The sequence below is a fragment of the Pseudorca crassidens genome, chromosome 20, assembly GCF_039906515.1.
Source record: "Pseudorca crassidens isolate mPseCra1 chromosome 20, mPseCra1.hap1, whole genome shotgun sequence".
Lineage (NCBI taxonomy): Eukaryota > Metazoa > Chordata > Mammalia > Artiodactyla > Delphinidae > Pseudorca > Pseudorca crassidens.
Window position 1 is genome coordinate 18,061,793 of NC_090315.1, and position 25,580 is coordinate 18,087,372.

At 41.4% G+C, this 25,580-nt stretch overlaps 1 protein-coding gene and 1 pseudogene across 7 annotated transcripts in view; both read right to left on the reverse strand.

Annotated features, from left to right (window-relative positions):
* The window catches only part of GARRE1 (granule associated Rac and RHOG effector 1), an 82,215-nt gene that overhangs the window by 44,244 nt on the left and 12,391 nt on the right, over positions 1 to 25,580 (reverse strand). For 3 of the 7 annotated variants that reach the window (XM_067718282.1, XM_067718286.1, XM_067718288.1), the window contains exon 2: positions 3,454 to 4,732. The exons of 1 other annotated variant lie outside the window; for it this stretch is intronic. In XM_067718282.1, coding sequence (XP_067574383.1) covers positions 3,454 to 3,948 — 495 coding nt within the window. In that variant the 5' untranslated portion in view covers positions 3,949 to 4,732. Of the gene's footprint in view, positions 1 to 3,453; positions 4,733 to 19,399; positions 19,454 to 19,898; positions 19,997 to 25,580 lie in introns of those variants that run through there. 3 more of the 7 variants (XM_067718283.1, XM_067718284.1, XM_067718285.1) reach the window with 2 other exon arrangements.
* On the reverse strand, positions 7,581 to 12,061 carry LOC137214453 (capZ-interacting protein pseudogene; annotated as a pseudogene).

Consider the following 25,580-nt stretch of genomic DNA (forward strand, 5'->3'; position numbering starts at 1 on the left):
CGCTGCAAACTAGAGCCCACGTGCCCTGGAGCCCACATGCCACAACTAGAGAGAGAAAACCTGCACGCCACAACTAGAGAGAAACCCACACGCCGCAAAGAAGATCCCGCATGCTGCAGCTAAGACCCGTCGCAGCCAAAAAAAATAAATAAAATAAATATTAAAAAATGTAGATAATTAAAAAATAAATACAACACCTTTATAAAAAAAAAAGCAGAGTCACTTTCTACTCAAAACTTATTTCTCTAACAGAGAGATTATGAGGTTGAATCACCTGGGGTAAGGGGCAAAGTCACTGATGAGTACAGAGAGGACAGGACTCATGTACACCCTGCCTGCCCCAGAGCACACAGTTGGCAACTGCAGTTCCTAGACACAGGCACCAGGATCTGTCAATCAACGAGCATATCCGAAACCTGGCTGCAAGTAAGGGAGCATTAGAAGCATGTTTTGGCTACCTGCAGGGGTGGGACAGTGGAACTGGTACTTTGTCTTAGGTTTCAAATGGTCAAGCGTTTGAATACTGAATTCAGGGCTTTTCTCAACCGCAGTCCTGGGCTAAGCTCTTGAGCAGAGGTCCTTGTCTAGCCAGTCAAGTTCATCAGTGTTAGGCCACAGACTTCTTTCCCCAAGGATGAATGCTAAAGAGCTTCTCTGGCCCTTGCTGATAAAATCTTTAAAAAACCAACAGGAAAAAAAAAAACAAATGCCCAGCTATGCCATCTGAGTTGGTGAATATCCTGAGAGAAAGACCACGTCAGTACATAAATTCCAGAAACAACAAATACTGTTCTGTGGAAAGAGCAAAATGTTAAGTCTGCAGGCCTACATTTCACAATCACATTTTAGGATTTAATTATAAGTCAGCAGTTTGAAACCTAGAATACACGCATAAATTCTAAAACCCATCAACAGCACTTAGTTTCCAGTTTAGCCTCTGAAAGCCTGTTTAGTCCATTATATACAAAAACATGGTAGTATTCCAGCTATCCTAATCGCATTTCAATGGGGGAAGTCAAGCCAAAATTCCAAAACACAGCAATAAGAAATATTTCCCCTTCTCAGCTCAAATGGTCCATGCTGGTCCCAGGAAAGCAGAAGGGACAAGGTAGGTGCTATTGCACACAGTGGTTTTACTAAACCCAACTCCTCAGGGTTGGTTCATCCTTCTCTAGCTGTCCTGACCTGGGGAACAAGGGCACTTGCCCCACAGGGTTGGAGGGCAAACAGCCCTGGAGGCCTAGCTCTGTCTCCTCCAGCACCTGGAGGCATGGACTGAAGAAGAGCCCAATAATGTTCAGGTTAAAATAATAGGCTTTGGCCTCATTTTCAAACCATTCTTGCCTGAAATTCTAAATAAAGCTAAAGGTGCTTGTGTCATTGCAGGTTGGGAACTGAAACAGTCTGGGTCTAATACTGTTCAGCACATTCTGAGAGGGCAGAGGCCCTAACTGCTCTCCTGCCACATCTCTGCACAGCAGTGACCAGGCATCCTGAGGGCTAAACATGGTTCTTCACATAAAACAAACAGAAGTCAAAGCTGTACATCTGTGCCTATACACACAGTAATCTGGAATGGCACAAACCAACCAGTTAACAGTGGTCTCCTCTGGGAAAAGGAATGGGATGGGAGAGTAGAGCAGTAGTTTTAAGTTTCACTGCTTGAATTTCTTTTGAGACGTACGTTTCTTAAAAATACGCTTTATGTATGATTTACATGTGTAATTTAAAAACTAAACTACTTGCAAAATAGTAAAATCATAATTTCTCTGAATATATGATGTGATCATAGAAAAAAATCAGAAAATAAAAATAAACTTGGATAGGTTCAAAATAGAATGAGCCAAGGAGGATATCATACATTTATACCAGCAGATTCAGCAAACTATAACTCATGGGCCAAATCCAGTCCAACAGACAGGTCTACAAGGTAAAACTGGTTTTCGCATTCATAAAGGGTTATTTTAAAAAAACAAAGAAGAATGTGAAAGAGACCCACGTGGTCCATGAAGCTTAAAATTTACTTACTATTTGCCCTCTACAGAAAAAGTCTGATGATGCCTAATGCCTAATTTACACCAAGACTATTGTGTCTTTTCAAAAATAGTTTCTGGGCTTCCCTGGTGGCACAGTGGTTAAGAATCCGCCTGCCAATTCAGGCGACACGGGTTCGAGCACTGGTCGAGGAAGATCCCCCATGCCACGGAGCAACTAAGCCCATGCGCCACAACTACCGAGCCTGCACTCTAGAGCCCACAAGCCACAACTACTGAGCCCACGTGCCACAACTACTGATGCCTGCATGCCACAACTCCTGAAGCCTGCATGACACAACTACTGAAGCCTGCGCACCTAGAGCTCGTGCTCCACAACAAGAGAAGCCACCACAATGAGAAGCCTGAGCACCGCAATGAAGAGTAGCTCCCGCTCACCGCAACTAGAGAAAGCCCGCGCGCAGCAACGAAGACCCAATGCAGCCAAATATAAATAAATAAAAACAAACATAGTTTTAAATTCCTCTTGGAAATGCCTTCAAAATCACGATATGCCTTTTAAACACAATAAAAAATGAGTCATAATACTTAATAGCCTAACTTTTTTTTCCCCTAAACCCACAACAGTATAAGTTAGCTTATTCAGCTACCACAATCACCAGATTTAGTTCAGAAGACTAGTGATTTCCTAAAATCAAACACAACCCCAGGATGGGGAAAGGAACATTCTCCCTCCTAGCATCCAGAAACCTAACCTCTAATGTGCTGCTAAAACGTACAAGGACACATGGAAAAATCAAACTCAGAAGAACTCTCTGAGCAGGTAAAAATAATTTAAAAAATCTAGCAGTGAAGCTAATTTAAGTTTAATAAATTATTTCCTAAATGAAGGAAGGAAAAACATCATGTTTATTCTGAATGAAATTTGTATTCCAATCTTACACTCTAATGTAGAGCCCTGAAAAAGGGAGAATATTTCATTTTGACTACCAAAGACCCTAAGAAACATACTGAATAAGAATCAAATGCATCCAAATGTAAATAGATGTAAATTTAGAACTGAAAAAGTAACTTCTCCTGTAAACATGTGTAGAACTTTCTACATTAAACCAATGGTTCTATATAATGAAAATTCACAAAGAAATCTTCATAATCATATTTAGAATTCTCAGTCCCTACTATGTACTTTAACAGTATGTTATTTGGAAATTAAGTTCCAACTTGAAAATTTAAAGAACATAAAACATAGGCTGATTTGTTTAATAATCTTCTATCCTACTTAATTTGAAATGAAAGCAATTCAGAACCTGGCATGCAAAAATTTTTTACAAGGACAGGGTATCAATGGAAGAGGACGAAGACCATCATTTCAGTGATTTGAGAAAAAACTAAGACAAACATTCCCACTTACCTCTGGAATACATTTTCCTACCCAAGTATGACACAGAAGATACTCTACCTCAATGTCCTGGAGACTGAATTCCTTCTGATCTGTAAAGTTTGCAGCCCCGGCACTAAGTTCCATCAGCATCTTGGCGATCTCAGGCTTTATGGCTGAAGTCAGCCGACTGGCTGCTTCCATGACGTGCTCCTGCACATCTTTGAGTTGCATGGCTGCCTTGGAATAGTGAGAGTTCCTGAACACAGTGCTGAAGAGATCTGTGAGGAAAGTACTGGCACGGCAGAAGACGTTGAGGGCGTCCAGGTATTTGGAGATGCCCTGCTGGATGTCAGCAATGGGTGTGGAGTGGGGCATGGCATGGTGGCAGCTGCCTGCAGCAGTCAGACTGCCCAGGGGGGCGGTGGTGGCCGTAGATGCCAGGGGAGCACTCAGTGCTCGGCCAAGCTCAGGCATTGGGTACTGCTGGTGCTGCTGCACCTTCTGCTTGGACCCGCCAAGCAGGAAGCGCCGCTTGTAGTCCATTTTACTGTCCTGGGCACTGCAGCAATACATGCGGGAAGGGGAACTGTCCCAGGGACCGTGAGAGGGTCAGGGTCCTGATTCCTTTTTTTCCCCCCTAAAACTGTAGCTAGGTATAAAAATAGTGGAGTTCTGCAAATCTAAGTTTTAAAAAAGGCATTTCCATGAGGCAGGTGACCATGTGATCCAATGTAGTTGTGAAAAGGACAACAGGTTTATATAATTAATATTTTCAGTGTAGGCAGGACCTCTGACAAAAAATAAAAGTGTGTCCAAAATGCTATATAAGAAATGTTAGCATTCTACTCTCTTAATAAAAAGATATGCTTGCTGAGAAAAATGTTCACCTAGAATTGCTTTGCAAGAATATTTTGATACTTGTATTTACAATGGCAGAAAAATAACTTAACTTAAAAAAATGTAATATAATGTATCTTCAATATACCAGAAAAGTCAGAACCCAAAAACCCACAAGCTGATCAACAGCAATTTAAAAAGCAGTACAGAATTACTTCACACTAAGTCCTCAGTAAGATCAAATCTCTGCAGAATTTTGACAGAGCCTGCCTGCCAAATCGATTTACCTGTAAAATGTCTTCTCAATGCGAAAAATTTCCTTTAATATTTTCTGAAAGCAAGTTTTTATTTTTTTTTAAATGGCATTTATTATAAGTCCTCTCCTTCTTTTCTTTTGTTTGCTGAGGTAGCAGTTTCCGTATAACATTAATAAGAGGTGCTTCCAGACTGGGTTGGCCCTCAATTGTAAAGTCTGAAGCAAGAATGCACAGATGTATTTGTAAGGCTTCTAAGTCATTTCCTGTAAGGGGGAAAAATAAGATAGAGTTAGGAAAGTTACAAGACAGTGAGTAATTCTGGAACATTAACTCCTGAAATGCTATTATCCACAAAGGTGGGCTCCAAATGAATAAGAAACTATATAAAAACCTTATAAAAGCAGGTACAACAGTGAGAGTGCAACTATGATATGATGACTGTTAGAAAATTCCTCAAGTTGTAGTACAAAAATAATGTAACAAAAAGTTTGATTCCCCACTAACCACTCCAAAACTCAGGCTGACAAGTGACACATCAAGCAGGGCCTGGACTCATGTTTGTGTTTCCTCCTCAAAGAGCTCACAAATCCATAAGAGGATTAGAAGAGTACACAGATTAGGTGAGGGCTGTTGACAAGTAGAGAACTCACAAAACCTTAAGGGGGATTTGGAAGTGGAGTGATGAGCAAAGACTGAGAGAAATCAGAAACGTTGTTATGAAGAAAATGTTACTCGGAGGTAGGCCTTGATTGTAGGATAGGTTTTGATAAGCACAAAAGGGATGGCTGGGGCTCACCAGATGAAAGGACCACCACAGCAAAGGCCCTGAAGCAGGATGGCTTAAAGTCTGTTCAGGATACCCCGCTGGGCTTAAGTGCAGCATACAGAAAGACAGAGCCTGGAGAGGTAAGTGGCTGGCAGGTTTGTAGACAGGATGCTACTCATCCTCACCCAGGTACCAATTTCCCCTCCAGATGTTCGAAAGGAAGCCTCGGAGGGTGTGCAGGTTCTTACACCCTGGGGAAGCTTCTATAGAACCCCTGGCTCTGGATAGGTGCAAAGAGCAAGGTCTGAACACCTCTGGTTGCAGTTTCTGAACTACTCTACAATAGTAGAGTAATGTGATTCTTCCTACACAGCTACAACTAGGTTTACACTTGCCTGAAACTATCTATTCTTCCAAACATAACAACAGTTCAAATATGTTTTACTGAATGATACATGTAGTCTATATTAAACTTCAATGTACATGATGTTTGTATATAGTTTGGTCTACTTATTGATAACTAGGCTTTCTTTCCATTTTCCTTTTTTTTTTTTTTTTGCGGTACGCGGGCCTCTCACCGCTGTGGCCTCTCCCGTTGCGGAGCACAGGCTCTGGGCGCGCAGGCTCAGCGGCCATGGCTCACGGGCCCAGCTGCTCCGCGGCATGTGGGATCCTCCCGGCCCGGGGCACGAATCCGTGTCCCCTGAATCGGCAGGTGGACTCTCAACCACTGCGCCACCAGGGAAGCCCTCCCTTTTCCTTTTTTGATAGATAAAAATAAATATAAATCATACCTTATCACTCATCATGGCCAAATACCATGCCTCCTTTACAGTTCTACAATTGCATTAGGAACACAGGAAGGCAGGCAGGTTATAAGAGCAAGAGATGAGGAAAGTGCTATGGATACAAACACATACTCTAAAAGTATAGCAATCCTAACCCAGCTAGCATATAAATCCAACTAAACCAGCCACCATTTGTAGCTCTGTGTTCAAGAGAATCTTGACTCTCTAAAAACTCTCATAACCTTTTCAAGAAACAAGACATCAAACAGCTATATGTAAGAAATCTGTTCCCAAATGTTCATTTTTCAGATTCATTACAATAAGGCAATCATATCTATTCCTAGCCAAGTGCTCCATTGTTATCAATGTGGCTGTACAAATTCCGAGGTACAAAAGAAGCACTCAGCAGGAGTGCTGAAGGACGGAAGGCTGCTCACACAGAAACTGCGTGGTCTGTGAAGGAAAACCATCACCTTGAATTGGCCACAGTGTCTTGAGCAACCCTGAGGAGAACCTTTCTTTGTTCTGTGTTGTACACTGGTGCCCCTGGCTCTGAGAGTTCACCCTCATTCCTCTGCCAGATGATCCTAGAAGGTCAAGTAAGACCCATATACTTACTAATTTTTTTTTTTTGCGGTACGCGTGCCTCTCACTGTTGTGGCCTCTCCCGTTGTGGAGCACAGGCTCCGGACGCACAGGCTCAGCGGCCATGGCTCACGGGCCCAGCCGCTCCGCGGCATGTGGGATCTTCCCGGACCAGGGCACGAACCCGTGTCCCCTGCAACGGCAGGCGGACTCTCAGCCACTGCGCCACCAGGGAAGCCCCCTACTTACTAATTTTTTAAAAGTCACCATAAACATTAAACTTTTTTCTGCTTTACATGCTTCCAAAGTTTATGTAAATGAAACTTGTAATACTTAAAAATATACTACTTCACCAAATTCATCTACAAATTCAATGCAATCTCTAGCAAAACTTGAACTACCTTTTTTACAGAAATAGGCAAGCTGATCCTAAAATGCATATGGAAATGCAAGGGACCCAACACGACCAAATGAATATTGAAAAAAATATGGAGAACTCACACTTCCTAACTTGAAAATGTACTGTAAAGCTATAGTAACAAAGACAGCAGAGCACTGGCATAAGAAATGACATATATGTATCAGTGGAATGCAGTTGAGAGTTTAGAATAAACCCATACCTCTATGGTCAACTGATTTTAGACAAGGGTGCCCAAACCATTCAGTTGGGAAAGAATAGTCTTTTCAATAAATGGTGATGGGACAACTAGATACCCACATGCAAAAAAAAAAAAAGAATATGAACCCCTATCTTATATCATAAACAAAAATTAACTCAAAATGGATTAAAGACCTCAATGTAAGAGCTAAAACTATAAAGCTTTTATAAGAAAATACAGGGACTTCCCTGGTGGCGCAGTGGTTAAGAATCCGCCTGCCAATGCAGGGGACACAGGTTCGAGCCCTGGTCCGGGAAGATCCCACATGCCATGGAGCAACTAAGCCCATGTGCCACAACTACTGAGCCTGCGTTCTAGACTCGTGAGCCACAACTACTGAGACCTTGTGCCACAAGTACTGAAGTCCGCGCAACTAGAGCCTGTGCTCCACAACAAGAGAAGCCACTGCAATGAGAAGCACGCGCACGGCAACGAAGAGCAGCCCCTGCTCGCTGCAACTGGAGAAATCCAGCACACAGCAACGAAGACCCAACACAGCCAAAAATAAATAAATAAAATAAATAAACTTTTTAAAAAAGGAAAGAAAATATAGGTGTAAATCTTTGTGATCTTAGATTAGGCAATGGTTTCTTGGACATGATATCTTTTTTTTTTGTTTTTGTTGGAACAGACACATATTTTTTAATGTTTCAATAATTATCTCTTCTCGCCTAGTGTTTTCAAAATTGGTTGGCCAGTCAAATTTTGACCAAGCTGAAAGGTTGTCTCAGGGTCTCTATACAATTTAAGGTCTTCTGTAACTTACAGGATTTATATTTCCAGTGATACTACTTTGTTTCTAGCTACCTGAAATGAGTCTTTACTTACATTTGAGAACCATGAAAACTTAAGAAAAATAAAAAGGCTGTCACCTTACACAAACACAATCTGATTAGGTAAATCCCAGTCCAGTTCTGAGGTCAGCTATAGGGTTAGGTGGGTGTGGACAGTATCTGGGCCCCACAGTTTGACCAGTATCCCTAGGGAGTTGTCACCATAGTAAATTGTTTTAAATGAGTTTCTTTTTTTTTGTTTTAAACCAAGTCTATCAGGTGACACAAACTCAAGTTGATAAAAGTCTTGGCCCTCAGATCCAATCTCTGTCTCTGATGGTGCAGACATCGGGAAATTGCACCCTGTGTCCTCAGGCTGACTCCAGACCCTCACGCCATCCTGCTCCTGAGGTGGCTTCCTTTGCTGCCACTACGATCATTGCTGCTACTTCAAGGACACAGCTCCAGCAGCTTCATCACTAGGCACAATGAGATCTTCTTCACCTTTTAGTGTCCTGGACAGGGGTGTTATCCTCTGTCTTGGGGACCTCACTGCTAGTGTCCGGCTGGGCATGGCCAGTGCCAGGGTCACAGCCTGGCTCGAGGACAGCCCCCTCCATCTTGCTTTTCCTTGCCGGTCCCCTGCTCAGGACTGTGGTCGCCCTCCGCTCCTCCAGGATGGGCTTTGGGGGGTCTCCTCCCCGACAGCTCCCTCCTCCAGCCCCTCTGTGTCTTGGCTCCTCTGTCTGGGCTCTTCTTCTTCACTGGCCACCCTCTCCTTCACCTCTGTAGGCTCTTCCATCTGCTCTTCAGCTGGTTTCTCCTCCATGGGGCTCCCACACCCGTCCTCTGCCTCTGGGCTGGAGGCTCGGGCTGGACGCTGGCTGGCCCCCTCCTCGGAGTTCCCCATGGCCGTTTCGTGCTGCTGGGCTACCCCCAAGGCCCTTCCCTTCTCCTCCTGCTTCTCTGTCCTGCTGGGCGTCCTCCTCAGAGGAGGGGATCCTGGAGTCTTGCTCTTGGCTGGGAACACCTCGTTGCCATTCTCTTCCTTGGCGCCATTCTCCTGGGAGGACTCCATGGCCCTGAGCTTCCCCAGGTCCCCACAATCCGATTGGGACCTTCTGAATAGCCTGGAGGGAGGGCATCTTTTTATGGAGCCCCTCGTCTGCACCTTACTGTAAGAGGGCAGATGACTGCCTTCAGGAGGCTGGTCAAAGCTGATGGGCACCTCCTCTGGCTTGCTGGCCCGAGACCACACGCCAGGGCTGCTGGGGGTAGAAAGCTGGCTGTGAAACGGTGATCCCATGGCCTTGAGTTGGGGACTCTTGGGTGAGGCCCCAGGCAGCAGGGTCGCTGGATCAAAGGCTAAACTGGCCTGGAGCTTCTTGATCAGAGGCGAGCTCTTCACCTTGACTTTAGGAGGCTGGTTTGCATTGGGCAGTGACTTCTCTTCACCATTCTGGCCCAGTTCTACCCTGGGGAGGAACAGAGAGAGGGAGCAGGGCAGTTTCCTTCTTGTTGGTTTACTGGCTGGTGTCTCCTTTGCAGCGGCTGCCTGCTCCCTGAATCACTCGGCCAGCTGGGCCACAGAGGGGGGCGCCGAGTCGTCCACACTGGCATTGGTCTTTGCCGGCCTTTCCTCCATGTCCTCCAGGTGCCAACTCAGCGGAGGCCGAACGCACTCGCTCTGGCCAGGGTTCGTGATCCCCACTCTCTGCTTGGCTCCCGTGCTGGCTGCAGAATGCCCCGCCTGTCCGGGCCCTGTGCTAGAGGAGGAGGGAGGAGGGAGGAGGGAGGAGGGAGGGGGAGGGGGAGCTGGATATGACATCTTAAAGCACAAACAACAAAAGAAAAAATGGATAAACTGGACTTCATCAAAACTAAAAACGTTGGTGCATCAAAGGTCACTATAAAGGTGAAAAGAAAACCCACAGTATGGGCAAAAATACTGGAAAATCATGTATCTTGTTAAAAGTCTAGTATCCAGAATACAAAAAGAACCCGTAAAATTCAACAATAAAATGACAAATAATCTATTAAAAGGTGGGCAAATGATACTAAAAGACATTTCTTGAAAGATATACAACTGGTTAATAAGCAAATGAAAGGATGCTCAACATGGATAGTCACTAGGGAAACACAAATAAACCACAGTAAGATACTACTTCATACATGCTGGCATAGCTACAGCAAAAACAAACAGAAAATAAGTGTGGGTGAGAATGTGGAGAAACTGGAACTCTCATAAATTGCTGGTGAGAACGTGAAATGATGCTGCTACTGTGAAAAGCAGTTTGGCAGTTCCGAAAAATGTTAAACAGAGCTGCCATTAAGACCAAGCAATTCCACTCTTAAGCATATACCCAAGAAAACTGAAAACATATATTTATATAAAAACTTGCACATGAATGTCCATAGCATCATTATTCATAATAGCCCCAAAGTGGAACAACCCAAGTCTATCAACTGCTGAATGAATAAACAAAATGTGGTAGAGCCATACAATGGCATATTATTCAGCCATAAAAAAGAATGAAGTGGGACTTCCCTGGTGGCACAGTGGTTAAGAATCCACCTGCCAATGCAGGGGACACGGGTTCGAGCCCTAGTCCAGGAGGATCCCACATGCCGCAGAGCAACTAAGCCCGTGTGCCACAACTACTGAAGCCCGCGCACCTAGAGCCCATGCTCTGCAATGGGAGAGGCCACCGCAATGAGAGGCCCATGCACTGCAACAAAGAGTGGTCCCTGCTCGCCGCAACTAGAGAAAGCCCGCGCGCAGCAACAAATACCCAATGCAGCCAAAAATAAATAAATAAATAAATTTATTTAAAAAAAAAAAAAAGAAAAAAGAATGAAGTATTGATAAATGCTACAGTGTGGCTGAACCTTGAAGACATTATGGTAAGAGAAAGAAGCCAGAAACAGAAGGTTATATACTGTGAGATTCCATTGATATGAAACATCCAGATAAAGCAAATCCGTAGAGACAGATAAAAGTAGCTCAGTGGTTGCCAGGAGTTGAGGAGAGGAAGGGAATGGGGAGTGACTATCAATTAATACAGAGTTTCTTTTTGAGGTGATGAAGACATTCTACAGTTAGATGGTGGTGATGGTCGCACAATTTTGTTAATGTACTAAGACTCACTGAATTTCACACTTTAAAATGGTGAATTTTATGGTATGAGAATTATATATCAATTAAAAAGGAGAGAAATAGGGAAAAATATATATTACTGGCCTCCAGAAATGTCTACTTAGAATAGATGAGCATCTGCTACATCTGAAAAATGATTTACTGGGTAGATGGTCAGCTTTGTGGGTGGCTACCCACTAACCAGGATGGTGATTATTTGGGTATTTACTTGGAGATAATAAAATCAAGCACAGTTACTATAATTTCTGTACTTTCCTATGTGTTATTCTTCAGTGAAAGTTTAAGGAAGAAACAAAGGATTAACTAGAACAAAAAGGAGGGAAGCTTGGGTAAAGAAAGTTTCATTCCAAGTGGAACAGCATGAGGGAGGGGAAACCCAGAAGGCAGTACCGCAGAGACTACCAAATGGCTGGTTTCAATCAAATCTCCTTCCTCCTTTACAATAAACCAGCAGGGCCAAGAATATGTGCACCGCACTACTCTGAAATGTACATGCTTACATGACTAACTGGGGTATAATAAAAAGTTCTAGATGAAAAGCCATGGCAAACTTTAAGATTCAGATCTAATCCAAACTATAATTTCAGTACTAAGAAGAAAGCAGCAGGTTCATGAAAATAAAAACCTAAAAAGAAAGGGGAGGGAAGTAATGTCATAAAAAATGGCAGAGTAGGAACCTCCAAAAATTCTCTCCTCCATAAAAACAGTGATAAAACTGGCCTAATTGGTCAGAATCAACTTTTTTTTTTAACATCTTTATTGGAGTATAATTGCTTTACAACGGTGTGTTAGTTTCTGCTTTATAACAAAGTGAATCAGCTATACATATACATATATCCCCATATCTCTTCCCTCTTGTGTCTCCCTCCCTCCCACCCTCCCTATCCCACCCCTCTAGGTGGTCACAAAGCACCGAGCTGATCTCCCTGTGCTATGCGGCTGCTTCCCACTAGCTGTCTATTTTACATTTGGTAGTGTATATATGTCTATGCCACTCTCTCACTTTGTCCCAGCTTACCCTTCCCCCTCCCCGTGTCCTCAAGTCCATTCTCTAGTAGGTCTGCGTCTTTATTCCCATCCTGCCCCTAGATTCTTCATGACCTTTTTTTTTTAGATTCCATATATATGTGTTAGCATACGGTATTTGTTTTTCTCTTTCTGACTTACTTCACTCTGTATGACAGACCCTGGGTCCATCCACCTCACTACAAATAACTCAATTTCGTTTCTTTTTATGGCTGAGTAATATTCCGTTGTATATATGTGCCATATCTTCTTTATCCATTCATCTGTTGATGGACACTTAGGTTGCTTCCATGTCGTGGCTATTGTAAATAGTGCTGCAATGAACATTGTGGTACATGACTCAGAATCAACTTTTTAAAGACTAGAAATTAACAGGATTGAAGCAAACTGGGGAGCATTTATTCAAGAAAAACGGCTGAATCTCAGTAAGAATACAGTAGTACCCCCATCCATGGGGGGATATGTTCCAAGACCCCCAGTGGATGCCTGAAACCTCAGGCAGCATATACAGCGTGGATACACTGGACAAAGAGATGATACATGTTCCAGGAGGGATGGAATGGGACAGCATGATATTTTATCATGCAACTTGGAATGGCGTGCAATTTAAAACTTATTTCTGGAATTTTCCACTTAATGTTTTCAGGCTGCACTTAACTGCAGGTAACTGAAATGGCTGAAAGTGAAACTGTGGATAAGGGGGGAGGGGACTGCTATAGTCAGCTTTGTAGCATTTTAACTCGATCTAGTTCCATTCCCTGCTCTCGAACTCTATGGTAACCTTGAAAAATAACAGCTGCATTTGCAGTGAAAACCAGAAGGCAGGCAGCAGAACTGGAGGGAGCAGAACTAGGCTAGAGCTCCTTCAGAGTTTCATTCCTAGAAAATTATCATTATCTGACTTATCTGCAGGTTCCCTGGAAGATCCCACTTGCAAGGATCTCTATTTGATCTGACTTGGAACTCACTTGGAGAGGGAAGAGAATCTGATTTCCAGTTGCCACATTATATCATAAAAAATGTTCAGTTTTCAATTAAAACTTAACAAGACATGCAAAGAAACAAGAAAATACGGCCCTTATACAGGAAAGCAAACAAATAAACAAACAAGAGAAACAACTGATGAGGAAGCCCAGATGTTGGACTTACTAGACAGAGACTAAAATCGGCTATTTTCAATATGTTCAAAGAACTAAAGGAAACCATATCTAAAGAACTAAAGGAAGTCAACTATACTTCTGTTTTTTTAAAGTAAAATCATTAAAAAGAAAAAAAAAAGAACTAAAGGAACATATGAGAATGATGTCTCAGCAAATCCAGAATACTACTAAAAGAGAGAAATATTTTTAAAACAGAACCAAATAGAAATTCTGGAGTTGAAAAATACAACTAACATAAAAAAATTAACTAAAGGCTCAACAGCAGATCTGAACAGGAATCAGTGAAACTGAAGATTAACCAACTGAGATTATCCAGTCTGGGGAACAGGAAGAAAAAAGAAAAGAGTCTCAGAGACCTGTGGGACACCATCAAGCATACCAGCATCATATAATAGGATTCTCAGAAGAGGAGACGGAGAAAGGCACAGAAAAAAAATATTTGAAGAAATAAAGGCCCCAAATTTCTCAAATTTGATAAAAAGCACATGAATCTACACATCTATGAAGCTCAACAAACCCCAAGTAGGATAAACTCAAAAAAATCAACCTAGGCATATTATAATCAAATTGCCTAAAGCCAAAGCAAGAATCTTGAAAGCAACAAGAGAAAAACAATTCATCATGTATAGTTGATTCTCATTATTTACAGGCAGTTATAAAAAGTTGCCATGTACACTGAATTAGCAAATACTGAACCAGTACTCCTAGATCCTGTGAGCCTCTAGTCAAAACATTTTCACCAACCAATCAATATATAACCTTGTTTTATGTGTGTTTCTGTTTAAAGACACCTTAGTTAATATTTACTGTTGATTCATTAACACTGAACTCACAGGTAATGGCACTATAACTCATGCCTGAATGACACTCATCTAACAGGTCTTTTCTCTGTTAGGTACATCACGGCCTTCTTGGGCTTATGAACACTAAACAGCACTTCAGCAATACACTTAGGGGCCATTTTAAACAGTGAAACTGCCAACAAAAAGTATAAAAATGCAAAAAATGTGGCACTAAATAGACTATGAAAAGAATACTTGTTTATAGTCTGAGAGCTGAAATGAGAAGGCAGAGCGTCACCCTGTTCATCCTCAGCTGGGGGTGTGCATGTTGTGCAATTCAAATTTTTTGCCACTCTGCACATGTCTACAACTGACCACAAGAGTTCTACAAGTATTGTTCCAAATAAATTTTAGCCAGTAAGCTTATCTGCAAATACAGGATCTGAGAATCGTGAGGATCAACTATATATAACACTACTTGAAACACTTGTGCTCCCAACATAATGGGGTACTCCTCTTTTTAAAAATATAATATACAAAAACATCAATCTATGAAACAAATAATCAGAGGGTTACTGACCATCTTACAAGATACAGAGGTTCCTTTAAGTACTGAACCCATGGTATATTTAATGTAACAATTCAGCAATTCTATTATGTACAACCTTTCAGGATTTCATTGTGATTTTTAAAAGCTCAAGCCTATATATTTAAGGTACAATCTATCTGTCAATTTAGAAGTATATAATTTATAAAGACAAATTTATGCTTTAAGAAAACAATTACATTTGGTGAATCACATTCACTCCTTTTTTTCCCCTTCTAGAATGCATTGTTTTAAAAATAAAAAATAACATTTGTAAAAGCTAAACAAGTTGAGGAGTTATATTATTATTCATTAAACTTTTTATTTTAGTGCTAAGCTCATGGTGAAATTTTTTATAAAAATGCCAGTGGATATTACAAATGCTTAAAGAAAAACTTAACAAGGTAAAATATATATTAATATCTCTTCACTGACTAGCTTGCATATAGCTGCTTCATCAAAGATGATTACTTCAATCGAAAAGACAAACAATAACAAGTATTGGTGAGAATGTGGAAAAATTGGAACCCTCATACATTGCTAGTAGGATGTTAAAATAGTACAGCACTTTGGAAAACAGTTTGGCAGCTCCTTAAAATAAGTATAGTGTTAGCACATGACCCAGCAATTCCACTCTAATGAATATATTCAAGAGAAATGAAAAATATAAATCCACACAAAAATCTATACATCAACATTCACGGCAGCATTACTCAAAGTAGTCAAAAAATAGAAACAACCCAAATGTCTATCAACTGATGAATGAATAAACAAAATGTGGTATAGCTATACAATGGAACATTAAATATATATATTATGTACATATAAAGGAATGAAGTACTGATACATGCTAAAACATGGATGAACTTTGAAAACATTGTGCTAAGTGTGAAAGAAGCCAGACACAAGAAGCCACATATTATATGCTCCCACTGATATGTAATACCCAGAATAGGCAGATCCATAGAAACAGAAAGTAGGTTTGTGGAATGGAGAATCACTGCTAATGGGTACAGGGTTTCTTTTTGCGGCAATGACAAGGTTCAGAAGTTAGATAATGGTGATTGTTGCACAACTCTAAATATACACACATATGGTATGTGAATTATATCTCAATAAAGCTGTTATTTTCCCTATGTAACTTCATTGCCATTTTCCTTATGTAACTTCTCATTTAATAGCAAAAGGTACATAATAAAAAATAAGTTTTCAGGACTTCCCCGGTGGTGCAGTGGTTAAGAATCCGCCTGCCAATGCAGGGGACACGGGTTTGAGCTCTGGTCTGGGAAGATCCCACATGTGGAGCAACTAAGTCCGTGTGCCACAACTACTGAGCCTGCACTCTAGAGCCCATGAGCCACAACTACTGAATCCGCATGCTACAACTACTGAAGCCCGTGCGCCTGGAACCCATGCTCCACAACAAGAGAAGCCACCGCAAGGAGAAGACTGCTGATAGCAACGAAGAGTAGTCCCCACTCATTGCAACTACAGAAAGCCCGTGCGCAGCAATGCAGACCCAACGCAGCCAAAAATAAATAAATAAATAAAATAATTAATTTAAAAAATAATAAGTTTTCCAGAGATACCTTTAATGCCAGACTTAGTTTCCTTTTCATACTTCAATTAGAAATCTGGATTTAAATGCTGCTATCCCAAATCTGGGAATGTGAATACTGAAAAGGCCCTTAAAGATCATCTAATTTAAGCCCTTCAATTTACAGACGAGGGAAGAAAGTCTCAGGATACTAAATGTCTTGCACTAGACCACACAGCGCCCGTATCTTGACCCTCAGAACTCTAAATGTATACATAAATATTCTGTTCAGCACTATCTAGACTGACACATTAAGCTACGCTACAGGAATAAATCCTGAAAGGAGTGGCCTAACCTAAGATTTATTTTTTGCTCACATAAAGTTCAAGGCAGCCCTTCAACTTGTAGGGACATCATTGGAACTTTTGTTTTCCACAGTCACCTTAGCACAACAAACTCATATCAACTCTTTACTGCTTCCCACTGTAAGTGCCACACATCACTTCCCATCACAGCCCTTTGGCCAGAATTAGTCACTTGTGCTAATGTAGCCACAAGGTAAACTGGGAAATGTAGGGGGACACATGGAATACTGGGTAAGCAATACAGTCGGCCACAGCTGCCCATCCAGCCCAGCTGTGGGTTGCACAGTTTTTACAAGATGGCGAAAGCAATTCTGATTCCACCCAGGAGAGGCTGGTTTGCAATGTGGAGTCCCTACAGTTGCTTTCCAGAGGCCAGGTGATGCTCACATAGGCTGCTCCAGGACATGGTTCTTTGCTGTGTTTATGTATGCAGGGTGGGGGAGTGGAAGGAGGTAGAGAAGGAAAGGTCACAGAGTCCTTTGAGAAACTGATGACAAAACACTCCATAGTCTTAACACTATCCAAAACACCAAAGTTTTCATTCAGTTTTGGATTTAGAGCCCCAGGTGAAGAACCACCTGCCATCCACACTCGCCATGTTTCCCTTCCCTACAGAGGAACGCTACACAGAGCTGAAGGCAGCAGATGACTTCATCCAAACTGAGCCTCTCTTCCTGCACTTAGTGTTGGTCCAGCAATAACCAAATAGGGGAGGCCAAAGGCTCAAGCTAACGCAGTCAGGGGGCACCAAAGAGAAATATATATTGGATCCTCTGTGGGGATTTTTGCTTTATTTTTTAGCTTAATTTTTTGTTTGTGTTTTGTTTGTTTGTTTTTTGGCTGCGCCATGTTACTTGTGGGATCTTAGTTCCCCGACCAGGGATTGGACTCATGCCCCCTGAAGTGGCAGCACACAGTCCTAACCACTGGACTCCCAGGGAATTCCCATATTGAACCCTTTGTATCCATATCACTTATTACCCGTGCACCTGTATCCTCAAGGTGTGGTCCTCAGGCCGTGAGCATCAGAATTGAATTGCTAAACACCAAAGGTGCACCTGTATTAGGATAAGTCTGTCTATAGGCCATATCAGTGTACAGGGCATGGTTATAATGCCCACTGAACATGTTATTAAGAGTGGAAAATTTTTAAGCAATTTTTTATGAGATGCCATATTAACATTAACCTTGTTAAGACTAGGATGAAAAGAAAGAAGCCAACCAAAGCTTAAGGACTTCCTTCCCTGACATTAGAATCAGAACATCCCTTTAATGGAATGACTATTAAAATGCTGATTCCTGGAATACAATCCAAATCTAACGAATCAATCTTTGGAGGCAGGAGCAGAGAATATGCATTTTTTACAAGATCCTCAGGTGAGTCTAGATGCATGTTATAATTTGAGAGTCAAACTGGTCAGCTAAAAACCTGCTGAAAGCCACAAGGATGACGACACCTGAGCATGGACATCTGAAGTTGCTGACTATATAAACACCACTTAAGGCAACTCAGGTATTTCACCAATATTCCTATTCATCAAGAATCCAGAAAGGGACTTCCACCTCCATGTGATAAATGACTCTACTTCTTAGAACCAAGGGGCTGGTTGGAAAATTCAATGAAAACTTCTGTTTGTATCATAATTGCTTCTAACAAGACCACTCCGGTCCAACAGTCAAGCCTGGGGTTCTTCTCCAGGCAGAAAGAACAAACAAGCCCCTGAAGAAAACAAAAATTGGTTTTTACTTATTCTTAATGGATCCGGTGTTCCTGTGCTGACCTTTGCTGTAATCAAAACTAGATAGTGTTGAATTCAAGGAAATATCATGGAATTGAAATACCATTCAAGTTCTATCATTTTCAAATAGGCTTTTGCCAAGAAACAATATGCAAAGAAGGTGGTGACATCCATCTAAGGAGTCATCTTCATGGCAGTGATCATAATATCCCCCGACAAAATACTGATGGAAGCTCGGTGATGGGTACACATGAGATTCATCACATTATCTGCTCTACTGTTGTATATGATCAAACAGTTCTGTAATGAAAAGTTTAAAATGTACACAAACATGTATATAAGCACGTGGATATATCTCTTTTACTTTTTTTAATAAAATTATTCTCAATACTTGTCTTATTGTTTTTTGAAAGCTTTTCCTCCATATTTATCTCCCTGAAGGGCTAAAATATGTTCAATCCATTTAAGGACATTTCTGCTGTGTATTTTCTTAAAAAGAATTTTCACTGGGAAAATATTCACCATTTATGAATCCACTATTCATGCTACATGGAAATAAATATGCATAGTGAAAGATCTCAGAAGTCAGTTGTAGCCAAGACTTGTAAGATTTAAGTATGGTATTCATAAGTTTTAACGCTGCCTAAGATTCTCAAACACATGGCAGAAAAGGACATTTTAGTAGATATCACATCTTTTCAACATTACAATAATTTGCAAAAATTCTCAATAGATTAAAATTGAACTCAGACCTGATTACATCATTTAAAGCATTCCTTTCTGCATCAAAGTCAACAGGAATTTGTATTTCAAACAATAACAAAGAACATGCTTGAAACTAGACAAAAGTTAAGTATAAAAGGGTTTTCTTATACCCATAACTGATAAAATTTTTAAAAAGTGGTCATCCTGAGAAAATTTGAAGAGCTTCCCTTTAGAGATGCAGTGGAAAAGAAAGTGGCCCTGGTGGCTAACTAACTGGTTGAGATCCTGGCTCTGCCACTTACCAGCTATGTGACTTGGGCAAGTTCTTTAACCTCTGTGTGCCTCAGTTTCATCGTCTGTAAAATAGGGATAGTAACAGTAACTACTGTTATTGAGTTAAATGAGTTTATACATACAAAGCATGTAGAATAATGTCTGGCACATATTAAGCACTACTTGTTTGATGATCTTATTATTATTATCATTCCAGTAAGTGAAAGTAACCAGGCCTTATTATCTTGCTTGTCTGGAAAAAAGTTACTGACAAACAAGAAAGGTCTTGTAAAGTCACCCAATCCCTAAACTGAGTAGAAATCTACGTATTCTAGGGTGGGTGGCATCACATGTTTCAGTGATGTGATAGTTATTATTTGTGAACACAGAGAACAATTTTAAATCCATTTCAGTCATTAAGCCAATAGAGAAAAAGAAGTGAAAAGCAGTCCTGTTGTCAGAAATGGTATGGCACAAAGTAGCTTCATTTCAAGATGACAGGCTAAATAAACAGGCACATATACTTACCTCCCCACCTTCCTCAAATTCCAAAGACAACAAAAAGATATTCACAAGGGAATCACAACATAACGGTAATTAACATGGCCGAGAGACATAGTCGATTTGAATGCTGGCCACTTTCTAGAAGACAGAAAGGAAGTGGAGGAAATTGTATGACAAGATAGACCAGAGCAGAGCTAGACACTTCTCAGAACATGTAAAGCCAAAGGCGGGCAGAGAAGCAGAGCCCTTTTCCTGGAGGAGCTGGATAAATGCCCAGCTTTGAGTCAGCAGGTACAGTCAGGAGTGGGAAATAGGTTCATCTACCTGATCTCCTCCATACTTCTCACCCCTGGTCACTGAATCAGCGAACTCCTATTAAGGCAAGAGGACTGTTGGAAAAACAGGAACCTCTTGTCAATAACCTATATAATCAACCTGGTTCTTCATCGATAAGCATCACCAGATAGTGAAAGAAGAGGACATAAAGGAAAACTAAGATGAAAAGCAGATCAGACTCCAGGAGAAACATATATTTTAGGTCCCAGAAAAACTAGTATCTAAAGAAATTCTAACTGGTATCCTCAGAGAGAGATGAGAAGATAATGCAACCTTAAAACAAAAGCAAGCGAAACATAAATGAAGCAGAAATCAAGGAAGAACTCTTGGAAATAAGAAAGATGATTGCCAAGATGAAAAACAAGGGAATAAATAAAATAGGAGTGGAGTAGCATGTAGGGGATACACACACACACACCCCCCACACTTGCTTATATTTTTTTAAAACAAGCAATGGAAGAATAAACCAAAAACCAATAAAAATGTTTACCTATGAGGTACAGAGAAGAACAAAGGCAAGGAAGGAAGCCATACTTCTCTCAGTATAACTGGCTTTTTATATAGTTTTATCTTTAGAATCATGTAAATATATTATATAATTATAAAAAAAAGTAAATAAAAAATAAAACAATCCTAAAAATAGAAAAGACAAGTGAACCTAAACTATTTATCAAATTGGTGGCATAACCACACAGAGAAGGATTTTTCAAGTTAAAACAGGGTCTTGACTGTACCTCTCTGGTGTTACTGTCAATAAAGGAGAAGAGACACAAATATAAAGTCAAAGAAATAAAAATCCTGTAATCCTTCTATTGAATTTGAATCATGAGTTATCCTTTTCTTTCTAAAAAGTACACATTTACTTTACTGAAAAGATCTAAATTCACATCCCATTTGCAATTAATGCCCTTAATACTATTTCCTCCCACCAAATAGGATGAGAATTCCTTATAGAAATGGCTGATTCTAGATATGGGGTCAAAAACAAAAAGATAAGCCCAGGAATTCTTATCAGGCCAGAAATAAGGGAACCCATCTAATACTACCCAGCCCATGTCACAGGACCCAGGGTAAACCTGAAGAATAAGTTCTTATATTAATGGCCAATAATGGTAGAATTTCAGAATCAAAAGAATAACTCTTCTGGAGCAAAATTCATTAAGTATATAAAAATTAATGAGTTCGGACTTGGCAATGATTCCTTGCATATGATACCAAAAGCAAAGGCAATAAAAGAAAAAACAGACAAATTTTACTTCATCAAAATTAAAACTTCTGTACATCAAAGGACACAACTGATAGAGTGAAAAGACAACCAAAGAATGGGAGAAAATATCTGTAAGCCATATATCTGAAAAGGAATTAATATCCAGAATATATAAAGAACTCATATAACTCAAAAACATATAACCAAACAATCCAATTATCAAATGGGCAAAGGACTTGAATAGACATTTGTCCAAAGAAATAGACTAATGGCCAACAAACACATGAAAGAATGCTCAACATCACCAACCATTAGGGAAATGCAAAGCAAAACCACAATGAGATACCACTTCATATGCATATATGACTATTATAAAAAGAAAAAACCAACACACAGAAAACAACATGTTGGCAACGATGTGGAGAAACTGAAACCCTGTTCATTGCTGGTGGAAATGTAAAATGGTATGGTCACTATGGAAAACAGCATGGCAGTTCCTCAAAAAATTAAACATATAGTTAATTACCATATGATCCAGCAATTCCACTCCTGGGTATATACACAAAAGAACTGAAAGCAGGGACTCAAACAGATATTTGTACACCTATGTTCATAGCAGCATTATTCATAATACCAAGAAGGCTGAAACAAGCCAAATATCCAACAATGGATGAATGGATAAACAAAATGTGGTATAACCACATAATGGAATATTATCCAGCCTTAAAAGGATGGAAATTCTGATATATGCTTCAATATAAATGAAACTATATTTATCCATGTGGCAAGTGACCTCTCTACTTGTCAGGCCATAGATCTGCAGAAACCTGGCAGTGGTTGCAACATCTGTGGCCTTAAGACAGGTGCTGTGGGGAAGAAGGTGGAGACCATGGTCTCTACTTCCAAAGTCACAGCTAAATAACAGGATCATCAAGCACCCTGTCTCTTAAGCTCAGGCCTGATATGGGTGAAGAGTGCTGGTTATTTTTCTGGGGAGCCTGTCCTTTATCTTTTACCTTCTGTTTACAGCATCTTTCAACACACACACACACACACACACACACACACACACACACACACACACGCACACACGCTTTTCTCTCATTTCTCTAGTCAAATATGTTCATCTGTTCTTTCACAGTGTCAGGTTTTACAAGTTAATCTACCTTGCCCAAACTGATGATCAAATATAGTTGAACCCTTTGAAGAAGATATACAAATGGACAATAAGCACATGAAAAGATGCTCAACATCATTAGCTATCAGGGAAATGCAAATCAAAGCCATGAGATACCACTTCACAACTACTAGGATGACTATAATAAAAAGACAGACAATAGGGCTTCCCTGGTGGCACAGTGGTTGGGAGTCCACCTGCCAATGTAGGGGACATGGGTTTATGCCCCGGTCCGGGAAGATCCCACATGCCGCAGAGCTGCTGGGCCTGTGAGCCACGGCCGCTGAGCATGCGCGTCCGGAGCCTGTGTTCCGCAACGGGAGAGGCCACAGCAGTGAGAGGCCCGCGTACCGAAAAAAAAAAAAAAAGACAGACAATAACAAATGTTGGCAAGAATGTGGAGAAATTAGAATCTGTGGGAATGTAAAAGGGTGCAAATACTTTGGAAAACAGTCTGGCAGTACCTCAAAAGGTTAAATGTAGGGCTTCCCTGGTGGCACAGTGGTTAAAAATCTGCCTGCCCACGCAGGGGACACGGGTTCGAGCCCTGCTCCGGGAAGATCCCACATGCCGCAGAGCAACTAAGCCCCTGCACCACAACTACTGAGCCTGCGCTCTAGAGCCCGCGAGCCACAACTACTGAAGCCCGCACGCCTAGAGCCCATGCTCCACAGCAAGAGTAGCTACCACTCTCCACAACTAGAGAAAGCCCGCGCGCAGCAACAAAGACCCAACGCAGTCAAAAATAAAAAAATAAAATTAATTTTTAAAAAGTTTAAATGTAGAATTATCATATGACCAAACGATTCCACAACTATGTATATATCCAAGAAAAATAAAAGACATGTCTACACAAAAACCTGTACATGAAAGTCCAGAGCAATACTATTCATAATAGTAAAAAAGTGGAGGGCTTCCCTGGTGGCGCAGTGGTTGAGAGTCTGCCTGCCGATGCAGGGGACACGGGTTCGTGCCCCAGTCCAGGAAGATCCCACATGCCGAGGAGCGGCTAGGCCCGTGAGCCATGGCCGCTGAGCCTGCGCGTCCGGAGCCTGTGCTCCGCAACGGGAGAAGCCACAACAGTGAGAGGCCCGCGTATCGCAAAAAAAAAAAAAAAAAAAAAAAAAAAAAGTGGAAACAACCCAAACGTCTAACAACTTAGTGGTATAGCCATACAATGGAATAATATTCTTCAATTATAAATGGAATGAAGTACGGGAATTCCCTGGTGGTCCAGTGGTTAGAACTCGGCACTTTCACTGCCAGGGCCTGGATTCAATACCTGGTTGGGTAACTAAGATCCTACAAGCTGTGCTGCAGGGCCAAAACAATGGATGAAGTACTGATACACACAACAACACGGATGAGCCTTGAAAACAACATTATGCCAAGTGAAAGAAGCCAGACACAGGGCTTCCCTGGTGGTGCAGTGGCTGAGAGTCCGCCTGCCGATGCAGGGGACACGGGTTCGTGCCCTGGTCCGGGAAGATCCCACGTGCCGCGGAGCGGCTGGGGCCGTGAGCCATGGCCGCTGAGCCTGCGCGTCCGGAGCCCTGTGCTCCGCAACGGGAGAGGCCACAACAGTGAGAGGCCCGCATACCGCAAAAAAAAAAAAAAGAAGCCAGACACAAAGTTCACGTATTGTATGATCCCATTAACATGCAATGTCCAGAATAGGCAAATCCACTGAAACAGAAAAATTAATGGTTGCCTATGGCTGGGGCAAATGGGAAGAATGAGGAATGACTGCTAATGGGTACAGGGTTTCTTTTTGGAGTGATGAAAATGTTCTGAAATTCTGGTGGTAGTTACATAACTCTACGAATACATTAAAAATCACTGAATTATACACTTTAAATAGGTGAACTGTATGGTGTGTGACTTACATTTTAATAAAGCTGTTATTTAAAAAATAAAGGTGAACCACTCCATAAACAACTTCTTCAGAGGAAAAAAATACAGAAAATTCTCTGTCCTCTCTAGACAACAACAATGTAAATCTAAATACCCACCCTTAATAATCTGGGGACACCACAGGAAATTAGGGAGGTTAGTAAAGTTATTGCCCATGAAGTTCAAAGCCCAACCACTTCCATGGTGCTTTTTCGGTCAGTTCAGAATGACACAAGCCATATTTAGAAATGCACTCCAAAAAAATGCTTTGAAGATTTTTATTCTCAACATTCACAAGTTTAAAGTATCTATCCAGACAAGAGAAAATGTCTGATTCAGTTCTTAGTTCTCTCTCTCATTAGGGCTCTACTTTTTTGGCTCCCCTTGTGTTACCACATTAAAAAGAGTGATATGAAAAGATGCTAGTTCTCCTTCCTTTCTTCCTGTCCCTCTGGCCGTTCTTAGTTGCCTCTTTGAGCCACTCCCCATCTGACAGACCCGAAGTGCTGTGGTTCCTCAGAGCTCTATGCTGTGCCCTGTTTCTAAGATCAACATATTCTCACTGGGATGATCCCCAAATCCATCTCTCTAGCCCAGATCTTTCTCTTGTACTCCAGATCCCAAATATTCAACTACCTAATGGACAGGTCCCCAAATCAAATGTCCAAAACCAACTCTCCCCAGTCTTTCCATATTCCTTCCCTGTCTTGGTGAATGGCATCACCATTAACCTACCTGAACAAGCCAGACACCTGGAGTTATCCTCTACTCCTTACTCTTCTTTATATCCAATTAATCATTTAGTCATATCCTTTCTGCCTCCTTAACATCTTGCAAGTCTTTTTCCTTCTATTTTCACTGCCAATCCGAAGTTCAAACCTTCTTTACCTCCTGTCTGAATTACAGAGGAGCCTCCTGAGTTATCTTTTTTTTTTTTTTTTTTTTTTCGGTACGCGGGCCTCCCACTGCTGTGGCCTCTCTCGTTGTGGAGCACAGGCTCCGGACGCGCAGGCTCAGCGGCCATGGCTCACGGGCCCAGGCGCTCCGCGGCACGTGGGATCTTCCCAGACCAGGGCACGAACCCGTGTCCCCT